Source organism: Hypanus sabinus, chromosome 25 (genome assembly GCF_030144855.1).
Source record: "Hypanus sabinus isolate sHypSab1 chromosome 25, sHypSab1.hap1, whole genome shotgun sequence".
NCBI lineage: Eukaryota > Metazoa > Chordata > Chondrichthyes > Myliobatiformes > Dasyatidae > Hypanus > Hypanus sabinus.
This window is the reverse complement of record NC_082730.1, coordinates 26,932,449-26,946,561: the sequence shown is the minus strand read 5'-3', so window position 1 is coordinate 26,946,561 and position 14,113 is coordinate 26,932,449. Positions and strand designations below refer to the sequence as shown.

The 14,113-nt window shown below is 40.6% G+C and overlaps 1 protein-coding gene across 1 annotated transcript; it reads left to right on the top strand.

Moving 5' to 3' along the window:
- Nucleotides 1-206: 206 nt before the first annotated feature.
- prok1 (prokineticin 1) lies at nt 207-11,683 on the top strand. Its single transcript, XM_059950670.1, has 3 exons — nt 207-275; nt 8,889-9,014; nt 11,446-11,683. Exons 1-3 carry the CDS (start codon nt 207-209, stop codon nt 11,566-11,568), a joined length of 318 nt encoding a protein of 105 aa, XP_059806653.1. The 3' UTR covers nt 11,569-11,683.
- The last annotated feature ends 2,430 nt before the right edge of the window (nt 11,684-14,113 follow it).

Genomic DNA, 14,113 nt, shown 5'->3' with positions numbered 1-14,113 from the left:
GATAGAAAGAGATAGGCTGTGATGGGCATCCTTCACGATCAGGTTGTTTCTGCTTCAGCAGATTTCAGGAGCAGGAACTGAAGTGGGAGGGCACAGTTCCTGGAGATCACTGTCTGATTTAGAGGTATCGTGCAATCCAGCTCTACAGATTGACTGAGCCAGGCAACACTGTTCACACAAAGCTCTTCACATCGTTGGGATTCAGTATGAAAATTCTGCTTCTCCTAACTTTCCTGCTTTTGCTAAATTTAAGCCGAAGTATTGTTATTACAGGGGTAAGTCTACTTTGTTCACAAGACAATTATAACAGAGAATATGTTACTGTATAGCAAATGAATTAATTTGTATATTTGCGATTTAGGAAAAACAGCTGCAGTTTAATAAATATGGCTTATAATAAAATTATTATACAATTTGCTAGTATTTTCTGGAGTCCTTTTTCAATTCTGCAGTCAGATCATTTATATTTGTTAAGTAATAACCTCATTGAACATCATAAATAGCAGCTGATGCAATCCTTTTTGTGGAATTGTGATTAAGCTTTACAAAGGTATCTTTAAGAAAGTTGTGTATGGTTTCATAACTTGATAGTTATGAAAGGAATTATACCTTAAGTTTGTGCAAGTGGATTGCTTAGAAGATAAATTATATATGTTCAGTGAAGAATTTAACAACCTATACTCTTGAAAGGGAAGTGCAGCAATGTCGTCAGGTCTCAAAGGACTACTAATGTGATGCAAAATCAAAACAGACTACACCAGTAACATTAATCCACCTATTCCACCTTTAAATGCTGATACTGGGCCATGTATTCGTCAGAAATAAATTTGTAATTCTTCAAAATATTATTTAACAGTTGCTTGCAGAAGAGTGATGGTTTATAAATTAATTTCAGAATGCTGCTGTTTTGGAATTTTATTTCAATATATTTCAAATGGTGTCTTTGCTCCTGAAATGTGAATGCCTTTTAGCCACATTGCAGTGTTAGCCTTCCACAAGTGCGATCTCATTGTCTTTGAACGATCAGCTCTCAAGGGTCAGAAATGTGGCAGTGCAGATGTTGAAACTCAAGCCAGACTTAAAACAGTATTTACCAAAGCAGGTGCCAGGCAGGAGCTGACCAGGAAAGTGAATGATCTGTAAAAGTAAAAAAAGATCAAGAACTCTGGCAGTCCAAGATGAAATCAGGAAATACCAACAGGTGCAGTGGAGGGTGTGGATTTAACCAGGAAAAGACAGGTGAGAGTCTGTAGAGAACATCCTTTGTGGAATGACAGCCTAAGCAAAGCAATGGATAAAATTAAACAAAGTTATTCCATGGACTTACTGTCTACTGTCATTCTAATTTCATAATTCTGGCAGCAAATATTGACCGTGTGAGAAAGAGAGAGAAAATGAGACTGAAACCATAGATTGTATGTGATTGGGAGAAGGCATAGACGGACAGGCAGTGGGTCTGTGGATATCATGTGTTGTGTGATTTTTCCCGAGCGTACAAGCGTGCTTGTTTGCGTGTATCTGTGTGCATGTTTGAGAGTGCACAGGCATGTCAATGCATGTACCTGTGTTTATGTGTTGTCATAGAGACATGTGGCAGTACAGATTGGGTGTGTGGATATATTCTACAAGTATCTAGAAGTGTGTTGGTGTATGTGTGAATGCTTGTGGTGCGTGTGTGTGTTTGAGACAGGGAGAAAACAGTGAGACATGAAGAGATAGAGTTAGATGAGAGTAAATGTATGCTTAAGAGACAGAACAGAGAAAAGAAGGATAGAAGTATTTACTTTCTTTTTCAATCTTTTTATTGAATTTCATATATATAAAAAAAAACATAATATAGTAATGAATAGGTTATAAATGCATAAGACTTGAAATTGAATTAATAGTAGGATAATAATATCCTATTAAAATATCAACAGAAAAACATAGTACATTAGAAGGATAGATGTATTTAGGAGCAATATCAAATTGCTGTCATTCATGGCAACTGAATTATCTCAAAAATCACTACTGCATTCCCCCTTGTCTGCTCCATATTGTTCAATATTACTTTATATAAATTCTGCTCATTATAATCTATGCAATAATATTGTATAAATTACAACACAAGAACAATTCATCCCATTCTGACTCAGTGTAAGAATCATCTCAAATAGGAGTCAAATTTATATGGTGGTTCTGGGGTAACACATGGGTCTGACTGGTAAAGGAGGGTAGAGTTCATTCTGTGTAGACATTTGATGACCTTTTATATTAACACAGTAATCCTTTGTTCACAGTCCTTAGCTTTGTATTCCAGATTTATTTCCAGATCCTCCTCCTCCCCTCTTCTTCTATTCCTCACTGTGGCCCATCTCTTTTCACCTGCCTATCATTTTCCTCTGGGTCCCCTCTTCCTTCCCTTTCTCCTATGGTCCACTCTTCTCTCCTATCAGATTCCTTCCTTTTACATTTCCAGCCTTTTATCTTTCCCACCCACCTAGCTTCACCTATCAGCTTTTAGACATCTTCTCCCCCCCCCCCCCCACCCCCACACCTTTTTATTCTGGTGTCTTTGCGCTTCCTTTTCACTCCTGAGGAGGAGTGTCAGCCTGAAGCATTTACTGTTTATTTATTTCCACAGATGCTGCCTGACCTGCTGAGTACCTACAGCAGTTTCTGTGTGTTGCTTTGGATTTTTAGCATCTGCAGAATTTCCGATAGTTGTTTCCAGATGTTGAGGGACAATCTCAGCTGGTCCCTCAACATCACCTCTTTAGTCAAGAAAGCACAGTGGCATCTCCACATCCTGAGGAGACTGAGGTTTCCCCTCCCCTCCCCTATTCTAACCAATTTTTACAGGAGCACCATTGAGAGTGTGCTGGCCAGCTGCATCACTAAATGTAAGGGGATTGGAAGACATCTGACCACAAGACTCTGCAAAGGATTGGAAGGACTGCTGGAGAATCATTGGCGTCTCTCTTCCACCCATCCCAGATACCTACCAGGAGCTCTGCATACAAGTCATCCTTAGCTTTGTCAGTGATCCCTCCCATTTGTCCAGCAATGCTTTTACTCTCTACCATCCGGCAGGAGGTTCAGGCATCAAGACACGGACTGTTGGAACGGGAAACTGCTTCTTACCCCCAGGCTGTGAAACTTTTGAACACCCTGCTACCACCCAGGCCTTGCCACATATGAAGTGCAGGTTTAATTCTTAACTTGTGATGTAAATGCGCCTTATTATTTGTTAATTTATTTGTAGTAATATCACTTTGTGTGTTGTGTGAGGGTTAAGAGTATTGTGTTTCATTTGGTGGTATATGTGTATACGCCGGCTGGTGGTGTAGTGGCATCAGCGCTGGACTTCGGGGTGCAAGGCCGGCTCCCTTGCACTAGGAGAACCTGGAGAGGGATGGGCTCCACCAGGTTTCAGATGCCCAAGACCACCAAAAATATCGGTGCAAAAAACTTGTCATGATGGCGCCCTGACAACTCCACCATACACTTATATGGTTGAAATGACAATAAACTTTGTTTTGAATTTGAACTTATTGCATTCTATGTGCTGCGGTGTGAATTTAAGCTCATGTCTCAATATCAATGTTCTTAGCCTCTTGATGCTAATTCTGTTAATGGAGTTCTATTCAAACTCCCAAAATCCTGCTTCCTACATATGTCTTTAAGAAGATGTAGAAACAAAGAACCCTAAATAAATTCTTGAGGGAGGACTTGTGAGTCAACACAGTGTCTCTGGCCCTTCTTTGCTTCCTGCCAAAAACACAAATCCTTTTTTTTAATTCATTGGTTTCCACCTTTTGAACAAACCTTGGCATTTTACAAGCTTTCTGCAAATAGAAGCATGGCCAAAGAGCATATTGTACTCCCTCAGATATCTTCTTAGGCTATGGTGTTAATTTGGTCTGACACTATTTGCCTTTGGCAAAGGCATGTAAACTTACTTCAATTTACACATGGCTTTCCAAATTAAAGTTTATTTTACTGATACTTATAGTTTCTGATATGTTTCTCACCACCTAGATCTGTGGAATTAATCCCAATCTCAATGTGCTTTGAAAAGTCCTCAGTGAATTCTCTGCTATTTCCACTTTCATCTCTCCAGCAATCTAGAATGGACCCCATCCAAAATATGCAAATTTGCTAACTATTTAATATGTCTTCACAAACTGTCAAACTCCTGTCCATAACTTCCTTTTCCTTTTTCAGTACAACATTCACATTACCTGTTTAATACTACAACCATTTAGTACATAAAATTACAATCATTTAATATTACAATTATCTACTTTCCTTCAATGTGGTGATTTATGTAGGCCTGGATCTTTTTCCTTGCTAGCATTGTAAACTATATTTCCTAGTAATTCACTCTTAATTGGCAACCGTGATGTGGTACATTGTAGAAGCTGTCCTTTCATTGGAATTACGTTTTGGAAGTGTAGTACAAATCAGGAGTATATTTTCAGGCATATGTGTCCTCCAAATATTTTACATTTCAATGTGCTGTTGCATGCTAGTAATTTTTCAGAACTGACTTTTGGCTCCAATATTAAGTTTTCCAAGACTTTCTGGTTATTACCTATATTTTGCTTCTCACCAATGACTGGAACTTAAGAGCATGAGTAGGCCATTGTCTTAACTCTGCCAATGTCTCTGGACTATCCCTGATCTTTTTCATCATAATATCCTCTTACTCTGCTAATCTCCAAACTCCTTATGACTTTTGCCATATTATTTTTTTTCTTTGTTTCATTCTTCCTTTTATTTACTTTGCTAGATAAATTACTAGTTTTTGGCTCCCTTTTCAATTACTATTGGCCTTTGGCCCTTTTAAGGAATAAACCTTAAGCGGTATGGTTTTTCCGACAAGTGATCTGAAACTAGTTGTATCCAGGGAATCCTAGACCGCTGGATCGCAACAACTAACTCACTCATAAACCCCACCCATCCAAAATTAGGGATGATGTTTGAAAAGCCAATCTAAGACACATTTCCTCTCCCATATTATCCTTTCCATTACATTTTTCCCTGTTATCTTGGGGTTTTTTCTACAATAGCATTTGTAATTTGTGTACAAATATCCTATTTAGTTACATAATGTTAACCTTCATAAATTCTGTCATCCCAGACCTCTTCATCCTTCTCTATCAAAGTTGAACATTCAGTGATCAATATATATTATTGCTGTTTCTGACCTTGAATAGGCCAAACCTTTAAAGCAACTGTGATTTAGCCTATGTGACAATTTATATCTGAAGGGGACTGGCACTGGAAAAATGTGAGAACAACAACTACTGATGTCAGTGCAGAAGTCAGTGCAAAAGATGGGTAATACAAGGAACAGGTAGGAAAAAGTCAATTTCTCCCTCTTTGTCGAGCAAATTCTAAGCTCATTTTGATAGCCTTCACCTGAAACTCCAAAATAAGATGGCAGGAGGTGAAATGCTCCCCCACCATTCCAATTGTTGGACAGTTCATTCATACAGACACATGTTCACTTTAACTAGAGATCTTTGTAGACTTCATTGTTTCTTAAAGGACATTAACATTTATATGAAATTTAATAACCATCTTTTTTTTCAGTTTTGCTATTTTCCTCAATTACCATTGCAATGTTTGGGATACTGCTAATTCCTCTACAATGTATTTTGCTTTGCCTTCTGATCTCATCACTGTTTCTTTCGGCTACTTTCTGGTTTCCCAGTTGCTGCTGAATAAATTTAAACTCTACCAAACAACAGTTGCTAATGCCTCAGTAATAACGATGGTCCCAGTTCTGTTCAGGTGTAACTCATCCATCTTGAATATGCATCACCTCCCACAGGACAAGTGCCAATGTTCCAGGAATATGAAGCATTGCCTCCTGCACCAGCCTTGTATTTAACTGCATCATTTTCTATACTAGCTTGCAGAGGTCACTGAAAATAATCCTGTAAGGGACAGAAATACATTATTGTTACTAGCTCAGAAGACTGTGTGAGCATTGGTCATTTGACGTAATCACCTCCTTTACATTTCCTTCTATTGAACTTAATCACACTGAATGTCAAGAGGAAATGTTCAACAAATAAGCAATAATCTCACTTGTATGATTCTAGCAACTGAAACTGAATTTCTCCTCTGCTCAAAGTATTTAAAGATATATTTTTGTCTTGATCTTCAAACTATTGAAAGTCTTCATACTTCCCACTACTGTCAATGTAAACTACAATTTCTGATTTTCCTTTTCATTTTGAATAATATATTATAATATATTGGTTTTGACAAAGATGGCAGTGTGGTGCAGCTTGCAGCGGCCACTCCAGAGCTGATTACCTGTTATTGTGAAGCGGGGAGCCGTGCACAATCATAATCGGATGAAAAACAGACGTGGGAGCATGGAGGAACATCTGAAAATCTCCAGGAAGACCTTCTTCATTGCTGGTGCTGCTGTGAGGTCGGGTCTCCGTTGGGAAGAACAGGCCTCCAGTCCTCAGGGTCGCGTTACCGATGGCAGTTGGCGGGGCCGTCTTAATACGCTCAGCAGAGGATGGTGCTCAGAGAAGCTGTGCCGGAGGGGATGGTCGGAGGCTCGGAGGTTCGACGGACTCGGAGTCCACTGCTGTCAGGTTGCTTTCACTGTGTGCTGTGTCTGCGAGGCTGAGTCGAACGGCAACATGGAAGTCCATAGCGGGGGTATTCCCTTCTGCCGTCAGTGTGGGATGATGAGTCAATCGGGGACCCTGAGGACTTGTGGAAACTGTGTGGTGGTTTCTTTCGAACTCATAGTCTTTTAACATCTTTGCACTATTTTTACTGTGCCCATGGTCTGTTATTTTTAATCAATTATGCTATTGTTTGCACTCTTGTAACTATATGTTGTAAATATGTGGTTTTGTGCAAGTCTTGTAGCTTTAGTTTTTGGTTCTGTTTGTCTGGTGGGATTGGAGCTCCTTTCCGGTGAACGCGCTAAGACGGTAGCATGATATTAATACACAGCAGCCTCTCCGGACTCTGGATTGGGGATTGCCAAATGTTATGTGGATTTTCTGGTGTAGTCTGTTTTGTCATATGCTTTTGTGATATCATTCTGGGGGAACGTTGTCTCATTTTTTAACTGCATTGCATTTGTGGTTTTTAAATGACAATAAACTGAATCTGAATCTGAATATTCCACCTCATATACCACACAATATCAAATACAAAGCAGTACACTGCAGAGAGTCCAGAGGAGGTTCATGACGATGATTCCGGGAATGAAGGGGTTAACATATGAAAAGCATTTGGCAGGTTTGGGCCTGTACTCACTGAAATTTAGAAGAATGCATGGGGATCTCATTGAAACCTTCAGAATATTGAAAGGACTAGAAAGGGTGGATGTGGAGAGGATGTTTCCTGCAGTGGGGGTATCCAGAACTAAAAGCTGAGGGGCAAGCTTTTAGAACAGAGGTAAGGAGGAAATTTTTTTTTAGCCATGGAGTAGTGAACTCGTGGAATGCTTTGCCACAGACTGCGGTGGAGGCCAAGTCCGTGGGTATATTTAAAGCGATCAGGGCATCAAAGGATATGGCAAGAAGGCAGGTCTATGGGGATGAGTGGGATCTGGGATCAGCCATGATGGAATGTGGGAGCAGACTCGATGGGTTGAATGGCCTAATATCTTATGGTCTTATAGTGAAATGAGATATAAAGATAGTCATGCAATGTGACCTTATATATAATGCAAAAACATACTTGGGTTAAAGATCTGTTATCTGAAAATTAAATAGATTTCTTAAAGAAAATAGCACTTGGGGATCGAGTGTGTGAACTATGTCATGTGTACTTTGTCAGGAGGAACAGGAGATGTTGTGTCTATGATCTCTTACAGTTATGTTTCAATACTGAGCTAGGTGCTGTCTGTGTGGAGTCTGCACTTTCTCTTTGCAGCCCCATGGGTCTCTTCCAAGTGTTTCTGCTTTCCCCCACATCCCAAAGACCTGTTGTTTGGTAAATTAATTGGGCTCTGTAAATTGTCCCAAGTGTGTAGGTGAATGGCAGAAACTGGAGGGAGTTAATGAAATTGCGGGCAGTATAAAATACGGGAATAATGTGAATGGATGTTTTTAATGATCAGAAATGGAGTTGATGGCCCAAAAGGCCAGCTTCTGTGATGCATCTCTCTATGATTCTATGACAACTCACCAAGGTAGGCTTTCCTTACCTCATGTCTGACTTATTTTGTACATCAAATGATAGAAAACCAGCTGTACGATTGGACAAAAACACCAGCATCATTGTATCATATCACCACCAGGATGCTCAAAGGCAAATCAGCACACACTAGGGGAAAGAGTTCTCATTTGTTCACCGGCAATGGAAAAACGATCAAGTGTCAACCACTGAGATCAGAGCAGAAGCTAATAGAGATGGACAGCAATGTCGGGAAGCAATAAGATGTGATAGAGTCATACGGCACAGAAAAAGAGCTTCTGGTCCATAACAACTGAAATTCCCATTCAAGCTAGTCACAACATGAAAGATGATTTTTTTTCTTTCTTTGCTTACCAGTTACTGTGTAATTACTATGTTCTTCTTGACAGTCTCAGCTGAGATTCAACATTAGATGACAGGTGAAAATCTCCCAATGTCCCCTGCCCCCCAAATGTACACTTAAGTGACTTAAGAGGCAAGGGTAAGGTAGAAGCATACAGTAACTGTCAAGGGAGTGAAACTGGTTTGGGTTTAGAAACTGGTTCAGGGACACAGAATCCAACAGAATGTTCAGGTGCACCGAGTTTAAAGTTAATTCATATGAAAGAGGGAATAAATATTCCAAACGTCACTATATGATAAGTTTTCACTTCGCCCTTTGTGCAATGCTTATCTGTAATTGGTTGTTGTACTGTAACTGTACCTCTCTCTCTTCACAGGCTTGTGATCGGGATGTACAGTGTGGCCCGGGCTCCTGTTGTGCCGTCAGTCTATGGCTCCGTGGACTGCGAATGTGCACTCCGCAGGGACAGGAAGGAGATAAGTGTCATCCCTTCAGTCACAAGGTTGGAATCTGCCATTCTACCTCATTGATGATGCATTAAGATCAACAAAGTCCAGTCCGAGTCCAACATGAGGAGGAGATGGGGGCAGAGGGGGGAGAAGACGAAGGACAACCGTGAACTGTAGCACTGAACCTCACTATCTAAGATAATGCTACAATTAGCCAAATTGTTCTGAGCCAGACCCTGTTCCTGAACTGTGACTGGGGCATTATAGAATAACAAGGATCACCTGAACTGCATTAATCCACTGACTTGAATTTTTTTGCCCACTTAGTACACAGTTTCTCTATGATAGTTTCAATATAGAAACCACTCCTCGCTCACATTGCAGGTTCAGTAGTTAAAGAAGCCTTTTCCCTCAGCTGTCTTATGCCAGACTTTACTATTTCCATAGCAGCTTTGTATTTGTTTACTGAGAATTGGGGCATACTGTCAGAGCTTAGGTGGGACAAATCCCAAACAAGAGAAAATCTGAAGATGCTGGAAATCCGAGCAACACACACAAAATGCTGGAGGAACCCAGCAGGTCAGGTAGCATCTAGAAAAAGAGTGCAGTCGACATTTCGGGCTGAAACCCTTTGGCAGGACAAATTCTTTGGGTTTCTGTTTATCAACAAAACTATACAATAACCCATCCCTTGTGATATTTGTATAACTTTTCTTTTAACCCAAGGACATCCCAAAATGTGCTACAGGTAACACTTTTGAAATACAGTCAGTAGTTCCATAATAATCAGCTTGGACATAGTAAAATTCTACAAACAGCATTGGTTTCAGTCACCGAACTACCTGCTTTCAGTGTTGTTAGTTCAGGGATAAATTTGGTCAGGGCAAAGGTATAATTAAATTCCAAAAAAATATTCTTTGGTTAAAAACTTTTATAAAAAACATGATCTCCAATAGTACAAATTCCCACGTACATTCTAATAGGGTTTCCATCAGAATACATACAAAATAATTTTCTTTAATTTTATTTAGAAATATAGCATGGTAACAGGCCCTTTCAACCCAATAAGTCTTCTCAGTTAGTAATATTTCAAGCCTGTTTTGTCCTTCTAATTTCATTTTAAATAACCTTCCTGCACTTTCTATACCTCTGAAGAACCTCTCCTGTTTCCTGCTCTTTATATCAGCATTATCTTCCTTTATATCATTTCATCATTTCACATTTCACTGACCATCACTTATCTGGTTAGACCTCCCGGCAAGTCACTATTCTTAGTCTACTTGTGCCAGGTTCCGCCTTGTGATATTGAAATCAAATTTCATCTGTTTTCATTTCGTCATTTCCAGCTAATCCTTATCCATCTCCATAACCACCTTTAAACTTACGGTCACTGGCCGCAAAATGCTCAGCCATCTTCTTTATGATTAGGTGCTGCACTTTACCTTCCCTGTGCACTGCTGAATAAAACTCTTCTGAAAGCACTTTAAAAATTCCATTTCCTCGTTCCCTTTTTGCACTGAAGTGATCCTAGTAAATACTGGTGAAGCTGAAATCTCCTATTGATGTAACCTTATCACACATACTGTACATCTCTCTGCAATTTGTCTGACCCTGTCTCCTACTAACCAGCAGGATGCATGTAGCATACTTGTGGAAGAGAATAAACCCCACTGCCCCCTTACCCCAACAACCATTTTGCTCTTTAACTCTTATGCAAGGCCCTCTTGGGGATATCTTCTCTCGTTACTTCCTTAATACATTCTTTAGTGTTACGTAGTTCTTTTACATCCCTCCCATCTTGCTTGAAGATTCTGTCCCCTGGGCCATTGAGTTGCCTGTCCTGCTTTCTTTCACCATATCTCTGTGATCAGTGCTTTAAGTTCAGAGCCAGTATACTGGAGCTCAATACCAGGGACATTACCACAGTAAATAATTGGGGGTCTTAGTACTACAATCAATATACTTGTGGCTCACTACCACAGTCAGTACATTAAGGCTCCATTTACTCAGTATATTAATGATTGCTGTGTCTGTTTCAGGGGTCAGTACTGGAACCAGTGACAGTGTCATTTGTACTGCCAATCAATACCAGAAGGCATACCATTCCCTAACTCTCCTCAGTCCACCTTGCAATCCTTCTCACTTTATGCTGGCCATCTCGCCTCTCCACCCTCAGCTCTGGTGCAGAGTTTCAACCTGAAATATCAACGATTCCTTTCCTACCACAGATGTTGCTTGACCCACTAGGTTCCTCCAGCAGTTTGTTACTCCAAATTTCAGCATCTGCAGTCTCTTGTGTCTCCAGATGGTCTTATACTTGGTCTATATGGGAATTGGTCGCAGGATCTACACCAGGGTTCATTATGTCTAGGTCCACATCTGACCTGATGAATAGGTAGAAGGATTAGTCCCATGAATTTCATTGCTATGTTTTCTGTTATAACCTAGATCTGTAGCTGATGTTGCCTCTCTTTACCACTGCAGGTTCCATTCTCCGGGAAGAGGCAACACCACACCTGCCCGTGTCTGCCGTATCTGTTCTGCTCCAGGTCTCCGGACGCCAGATTTCGTTGCACCTCCCAGTTTAAACACATAAAGTTCCAGTGAGAAGGTCCAGAACAGCCACAGAAGCAGGGGGGCTGCTATCAGTGACAGGCGCAGTCCCGTTCTGATATGCAAACGTCAGTGATCCCATCATCTTCGAAGCTCCCTTCTGGTAACTGGGAACAGGCCACCGATCTTCCCTTCCATGAAGATGCAATGGCTTCCATTATAAAGTGTTTTGTCTGTACCAATGCAAAAATTAAGATGCCTTGTATTTATTTGTTCTGCTTCCCAGTAGCAGTGAATTCTGAGCACAACAAATTTTCCCTGCTACAGCCAAGAGCCCATTCATGTAAAAAATCCCTCAGCACTTTCCCACTACGCTATACCAGGCCAGGCTTAATATGGATGGATATAACTGTCTTGGGAATTGAGGAGCCTGCTGTTAATTTAGTGGTTACATAAATGGGGTTGGAAAACAGGGTAAAGAGAATAAATTACAACAATAATAAAGCACCCAGCATGGTTCTTGCTGTTTTATCTGGGGGAACAGAGGAGGTAGTTGGTATTCCAGTTCCCAGAGATCACTGAACAAACCATTATTCTACATGGAAAAGGCCAACATAACATAATATATACTCAGTAGCCACCATATTAGGAAAAGCTGCACACCTGCTCATTAATGCAAATATCTAATCTGCCAATTACGTGGCAGCAATTCAATGCATAAAAGCATGCAGACATGGTCAAGAGGTTCAGACGTTGTTCAGACCAAATACCAGAATGGGGAAGAAATGTGATATAGCAGGGGTGATTGATAAGTTTGTGGCCTAAGGTAGAAGGAGTCAATTCTAGAAAACCTTGCACATTTATTTTTCAATGAAGTCCCCTCCTACATTTACACACTTAGTCCAGTGGTCATGGAGCATATGGATCTTGGACCTCCAGAAAGTGTCTGCAGCAGGGGTGATTGATAAGTTCATGGCCTAAGGTAGAAGGAGATATTGAAAAATAAATGTGCTAGGTTTTCTAAAGGTGACTCCTTCCACGAACATATCAATCACCCCTGGTGTGACCTTGGCTGTGGAATGATTGTTGCTATGAGACAGGGTGGGTTGAGATAGAAGTTCCTGGCGTTTTCATGCACAATGGTCTCTAGAGTTTACAGAGAATGGTGTGAAAAACAAAAAAATAGCACCCAGTGAGTGGCAGCTCTGTGCCTTGTTAATGAGAGAGGTCAGGAGAAAATGACCAGACTGGCTCCAGCTGTCAGGGTGGGCAACAACAGCAGGAGACCACAAATATACACTCAGTGGCCACATTGTTAGTTTCAGGAGGTAACTAATAAAGTGGCTATTGAATGTATATGCAATAAATATACAGTATCACCACCCTTGGAAGATGCAGTGGCTTCCAGCTGATGGATGAAAGGCTGGGAGTGCAGTGACAAAAATGCTAAATAATCTAGGGAAAATGAGTGCAGATCCTACCCAATAACTTTGTTCCTACATTGACCTGTTGTTCCATTGCTTCTTCCACTGGATGAGACTCAGATCAAACTAGAAGAACAGCACCTCATATTTCACTTAGGTAACCAGCAACCCAGTGGCTTGAACATTATACTTTCCAATCTCAGTTCCTTTCTCTCTCAGTTGACACGTTCTCTCTCCTATTGTTCACGTTTCCTACTCCAACTCTACCCCTTTCACCTACACTATACCCATCACTCTTCCCCACTTGATTCTCTCTGCCCATTACCCACATCCCTAGATTTCTCCTCTCTTAGATCACCCTTACTTTCCCCTCTCCCACTTGGTAACACCTACCTGTCACCTCTTCCCTATATGGTCCTACCTATCACCTCCACTAACAAAAAATATTTTGTAAGTTTCGTTCCTAGTTCTTTCCTAATTTCCCCAGCAAGAGGTATTTCAAAATTCAAAGTAAAATTTATTATCAGAGTTATACATGTCACCACATACAACACTGAGATTCTTTTTCCTGCGGGCATATTTAACAAATCTATAGAGCAGTAACTGTAAACAGGATCACTGGACACAAACCATGCAAATGTAAATAAAAATAAATAGCAGTAAATAAAGAGCATGAAATAACATGATATAGAAACGTTAAAGTGGAACCACCAGAAACAGAATGAGTGTAGTTATCCCCTTTTGTTCAGGAGCCTGATGGTTGAGGGGTGGTTACTGTTCTTGAACCTAGTGGTGCGAGTCCTGAGGCACTTGTACCTCCTACCTGATGGCAGCAGTGAGAAAAGAGCATGGCCTGGTGACGGGGATCTCTGATGATGGATGCTGCTTTTCTACAGCAATGATTCATGTAGATGTGGTCAATGGTTGGGAAGGTTTATCCATGATATACAGGGCCAAATCCACGACCTTATGTAGGAGTTTCCACTCAAAGGCATTGATGTTTCCGTACCAGGCCATAGTGCAGCCAGTCAGCACTCTTGCCACCACACATATATAGAAGTTTAGCAAGGTTTTTGATTACATACTGAATTTCTGCAGACTCCTGGTGAAGTAGAGGCACAATCATGCTTTCTTTGCAATTATATTTATATGATGGGTGGAGGACAGGTACTCTG

What these genes read in the sequence shown, in the direction of transcription:
- prok1 (XM_059950670.1), top strand. Translation starts at nt 207, where the DNA reads ATGAAAATTCTGCTTCTCCTAACTTTCCTGCTTTTGCTAAATTTAAGC. An exon ending in GAAGTATTGTTATTACAGGG is followed by an intron (nt 276 to 8,888) that starts GTAAGTCTACTT and finishes CTCTCTTCACAG; the next exon opens with GCTTGTGATCGGGATGTACA. An exon ending in GTCATCCCTTCAGTCACAAG is followed by an intron (nt 9,015 to 11,445) that starts GTTGGAATCTGC and finishes TTACCACTGCAG; the next exon opens with GTTCCATTCTCCGGGAAGAG.